At 37.3% G+C, this 5,607-nt stretch overlaps 1 protein-coding gene across 1 annotated transcript in view; it reads right to left on the reverse strand.

Moving 5' to 3' along the window:
* Positions 1–4,819, reverse strand: part of TRIM63 (tripartite motif containing 63) — a 27,660-nt gene extending 22,841 nt beyond the window's left edge. The window contains exons 1-2 of the mRNA XM_070764858.1: positions 4,302–4,819; positions 541–710 (exon numbers count right to left, since the gene is read on the reverse strand). Coding sequence (XP_070620959.1) covers positions 541–710; positions 4,302–4,460 — 329 coding nt within the window. The 5' untranslated portion in view covers positions 4,461–4,819. The remainder of the gene's footprint in view (positions 1–540; positions 711–4,301) is intronic.
* Between the last annotated feature and the right edge of the window lie 788 nt (positions 4,820–5,607).

Below are 5,607 nucleotides of genomic sequence, written 5' to 3' on the forward strand. Positions count from 1 at the left end.
ACAACTTTTTTGCCGTGGTTATTAAGTCTCTAGGAAAGCCTCCGGGGCCAGGGTGAGGGCAAAAACACCTCCCCACCATGATGGAGGTGGTCAACTAAGCCACGCCCACCCAGCAACCAGGCAGAAAACCCCTTCCGGGTCCCGTCAACTAAGCAATGTTGGTTGGCGGGCCCCAGGGGAAGAGCCTTCTCTGTGGCGGCCCCGACTCTCTGGAACCAGCTCCCCCCAGAGATTAGAACTGCCCCTACCCTCCTCGCCTTTCGCAAACTCTTTAAAACCCACCTTTGTCGTCAGGCATGGGGGAATTGAGATGTCTCCCCCGGGCCTATATAATTTATGTATGGTATGCATGTGTGTATGTCTGTTTAATAATGGTTTTTTAAAATATTTTATATTGTAAATTATTAGATTTGTTATAAACTGTTTTTATTGTGTTGTGAGCTGCCCCGAGTCTGCGGAGAGGGGCGGCATACAAATCTAATAAATAAATAAATAAAATGTTTGAAGCCCACCCCTGAATAAAGCAGAATTTATACCAACCTTGAATATTCCTGTTTATAGATATCAATGATATTCTCTACCAGTAGATTCCTCTGGAGACCATAGACTCCATGTCGGTCCAAGATGACTTCATGACGGCAAGAGGGACACCGAAACCTTCCTCCTGATATGGTGGTCCCTCGGCTTGTTTGCCAGTACGGATTTGCAGCCTAGAAATGCCATCAACCGTGTTAATCCAAAAGTCAGTGATTTCCCCAAAATTAAACAAACTACACATTTCCCCCCCAAATCTTGCACCCTCCAGAAATAATGCACTTCAGTTTGTATCAATCCTATTCATTTCAAACTCAGCACACCAGGAAGGACCTAGATGGTCCCAGCTTGAAAAATTCAAAATAATCTGATTTCTTCCTCTCCTCCTCCTCCTCCTCCTCCCCCCTTTTAAAAATATTTCTTTCGATAAAACAGAACATCTTCCATCATGCTTTGCTCATAAAACAGACAGTGTCGCTGACCTCTGCCAATAAATGAGGTAAGTGCTTCAATCTATTTTGGGCACAAATTCCAGTGACGCTATTTGTCAAAGCTGGACATTGGCTGGGAGAACTCAATTTCGATTTGCTAAATTATTTCATCTAATCTTGGTTTCATTACTTTATGCACCAATTTTTATGTGAAATATTACAGAACTGAATCCTAGTAAACTATTAGCGTTTGTAGCCAAATAGACTTTATTCCTTATTTATCTAATTAAAACATAAGAATAAGTTTTGCTGGCCCATATCAGTTCTTGAAGAACTTAAGTTCATCAATGGTTGAATAAATGCTCATGAAGTCACCCAAGAAAATGTGGTTATCCTGGATTATTGATTTTCTTCCCTAGAACTTTATTTTTTATTGTTTGTTTGTTCGTTCATTCATTCATTCATTCATTCATTCATTCATTCATTCATTGGCTTGATTTGATTTGATTTGATTTGTATGCCGCCCCTCTCCGAAGACTCTAATTAGATATTAGACATGGAGGAATAATGTCCATTGTCTTTATGGATTACATGATGAATAAGATGAATTGCCAAAATAAGGCAAATTGTTAATAAGAACATAAGCAATGGCCCAACTAGTCCAGTGGTCTGTTCGCGAAGGACCACCAACTGCACAAGGAAGACTCCCATTTGATGGCCTTCAGAAGCAGTCCCACGTCTATCATATCAAAACTAATAACTGCTGAGCCTCATTATTTTCATCAACTGATCCAGCCCTTTCTTGAAGCCAGACAAAATTCATCTACTGATATTTGTAGAATCAAATATGAAAATTACTATGCTAAATATACTAAATGCAATATTATATTTTGAAGAGGATCTATCTCAAAACAATGCTCAGTAGGCATGCTTGGTAAGCATAGGATATTGACTGGTTTATTGGGAAACATGATATTAACTCAGAAAAATGGGAAATGGAACAGATGAAGGGATGTATGATCGTCTAACACAATGTTTCCCAACCTTGGCAACTTGAAGATATCTGGACTTCAACTCCCAGAATTCCCCAGCCAGCAAATCTCATCACTGGCTCAAGGTTGACTCAGCCTTCCATCCTTGCGAGGTGGGTAAAATGAGGACCCAGATTGTTGGGGCAATGGGCTGGCTCTGTTAAAAAGTGCTATTGCTAACATGTTGTAAGCCGCCCTGAGTCTAAGGAGAAGGGCGGCATAAAAATCAAATCAAATCAAATCAATCAATCAATCAATAAACGAACAAACAAACATTGTATTTATATGCCGCTCATTCCAAAACGGACTCAGAGTGGCTAACAACAGTGATAAATACAACAATAGTAAAAAAAAAAAAAAAAGTAACAAAAATACAACAGTAAAATCAACAATGTAGTAAAAACAATATACATATGTAAGAGGTCATTGAGTGAGAAGGAAATACAGTGTTCCCTAGATTTTTGTGGGTTCGAACTTCGCGAAATGTCTATACCACAGTTTTTCAAAAATATTAATTAAAAAATACTTCGCAGGTTTTTTCCCTATACCACGGTTTTTCCCGCCCGATGACGTCATATGTCATTGCCAAACTTTCATGTGCCTTTAATAAATATTTTTTAAAATAAACTTTAATAAATAAACATGGTGAATAATAATCTAAATGGTTGCTAAGGGAATGGAAAATTGTAATTTAGGGGTTTAAAGTGTTAAAGGAAGGCTTGTGATACTCTCCATAGCCAAAAATAGTGTATTTACTTCCGCATCTCTACTTCGCGGAAATTCGACTTTCGCGGGTGGTCTCGGAACGCATCCCCCGCGAAAAATGAGGGAACACTGTAGCTACTTTCGCCAGTCAAGGGCTCTACAGAGGTGTTGTGACCATTATCTCCTGTTGACCATACCAACACATCTGAGGATCTCCAGAATGAGAAGCACACTTAAAAACAACCCATTGTTTCACCAGCCAAGTATCTCTCTCCTCTTCCCTCTTGGCCTGCAAGCCAATGAGACCTTTGGGAAGCTATATTCAGATTCTTCCTGGCTTTGTGTCGGCCCATTTTGTGTTGCCTTGGAGCTCTGACAATAACAATCAACAAGTCGGAAAGGCAATGTCAAAAGTAGAACAGGCCCCCAGGGAACCAGAGCTGAGCTCTTATCAGCTACTACTTAGCCAAAGCCTTTTGAAGATGTGGACATTATCTAAGGAATGAGTCCAAGATGGTCTCCATGACTTGAAAGAGGAGATAGAAATGGGTTTTAGTGGATAATGCAAGGCAGTGTTTCCCAACCTTGGCCACTTGAAGATATTTGGACTTCAACTCCCAGAATTCCCCAGCCAGCAATGCTCGGGGAGTTGAAGTCCACAAGTCTTAAAGTTTCCAAAGTTGGAGACCCCTGCCCTTGATGACACAGAGCAAAGCAGGCCCATAGTCTACTTCTTATATTTGTATTTCAACTGCAAGACTCATCGTATGAATTTTAATTCTAATAATAATTCTAATAATTCTAATATAATTATTAGAATTATTAGAATTAAAATTCATACGATGAGTCTTGCAGTTGAAATACAAATATAAGAAGTAGACTATTCTAATAATTCTAATAATTCTAATAATTCTAATAATTCTAATAATTCTAATAATTCTAATAGAATTATTAGAATTTTTTAGAATTAGAATTCATACGATGAGTCTTGCAGTTGAAATACAAATATAAGAAGTAGACTATTCTAATAATTCTAATAATTCTAATAATTCTAATAATTCTCATAATTCTAATAGAATTATTAGAATTTTTTAGAATTAGAATTCATACGATGAGTCTTGCAGTTGAAATACAAATATAAGAAGTAGACTATTCTAATAATTCTAATAATTCTAATAATTCTCATAATTCTCATAATTCTAATAATTCTAATAATTCTAATAATTCTAATAATTCTAATAATTCTAATAATTCTAATATAATTATTAGAATTAGAATTCATACGATGAGTCTTGCAGTTGAAATACAAATATAAGAAGTAGACTATTCTAATAATTCTAATAATTCTAATAATTCTAATAATTCTAATAATTCTAATAATTCTAATAATTCTAATAATTCTAATAATTCTAATAATTCTAATAATTCTAATAATTCTAATAATTCTAATAGAATTATTAGAATTATTAGAATTAGAATTCATACAATAATTCTAATTCTAATAATTCTAATTCTATTCCACCCACAGATAATCAGCTGAGTCTCAAAGTCTTACTGAGTAAACACATACAAAATTGGCTGAATGTGGATGTCTACTGACCTGAAAAACATCATTAGCACATTTCCTGCAGAGGTTATGCTGGCAAGGTAGGATCACCACAGGCTTGGAGAACATCTCTAGGCAAATTGGGCAGATCAACTGCTTTTCCAGATTCTCCATCGGATTATTGTCCTGGAAGATGCTCGATTGGTAATCCATGGTTCAATTCAGCACTTATATCCTTCGATTCTGGAATCGCTTAACTTGGGGTTCTTCTCCTGGGAGATAAGCTCAAGTTTTAGAATTGAGCCTTGCTGGGTCGACTTTCAAACTAAGGCACTGGGGGTTTCTGCCGTTTGCCTGCCTCTTGTCTATTTATAATTTATCTGGGAGTCACATGTGTTTGGCCGGCAGAGTAATTTGAGAAGAGGGTCATGTTTCCAAAAGACTGACACACTGTCACATGGAGAGAGGGCTGTCCAGTTGTCCTTCTGGTTGGACTCCTGTAAACAAGGCTAAGGACGATATGTCCAAAAGAAGGGAAGCAGACTTCCAGGGATGTTGTATTATTTATCTCTGTGAATTTTCCAACAAAGAAATTAGAGCTGTGTTTGTGTAAACTGGTCACCATTTCCAAAGAACTAAACAAACACCCACGAGCCTGCCTACTCTTGAAATTAGGGGTTAAACCAGTGATGAAATCTACTTATCTTCCCTACTGGTTCGGAAATGCTAATGATCTTCCTGGCTTTTATTTATTTATTTATTAGATTTGTATGCCGCCCTTCTCCGAAGACTCAGGGCGGCTCACAAGATACAACATAAAACAGTGCATACAAACAAATCTAATTAGTTAAAAACTACAAGCTAAAAATGCAATATATTAAAATCAACCAACCAATTCAATCGCAACCATACATCATGTTTACTAGTCAAGGGTCATGGTCCATCTAGTCTGCCCTTATACTATTTTATCTTAGGATGGATATATGTTTATCCCAGGCATGTTTAAATTCAGTGACTGTGGATTTACCAACCACGTCTGCTGGAAGTTTGTTCCAAGGATCTACTACTCTTTCAGTAAAATAATATTTCCTCACGTTGCTTCTGATCTATCCCCCAACTAACCTCAGATTGTGCTCCCTTGATCTTGGGTTCACTTTCCTATTGAAAACACTTCCCTCCTGAACCTTATTTAACCCTTTCACATATTTAAATGTTTCGATCCTGTCCTCCCTTTTCCTTCTGTCCTCCAGACTATACAGATTGAGTTCATGAAGTCTTTCCTGATACGGTTTATGCTTAAGACCTTCCACCATTCTTGTAGCCCGTCTTTGGACCTGTTCAATTTTATCAATATCTTTTT

The sequence above is a fragment of the Erythrolamprus reginae genome, chromosome 11 (assembly GCF_031021105.1).
Source record: "Erythrolamprus reginae isolate rEryReg1 chromosome 11, rEryReg1.hap1, whole genome shotgun sequence".
NCBI classification, from domain to species: domain Eukaryota; kingdom Metazoa; phylum Chordata; class Lepidosauria; order Squamata; family Dipsadidae; genus Erythrolamprus; species Erythrolamprus reginae.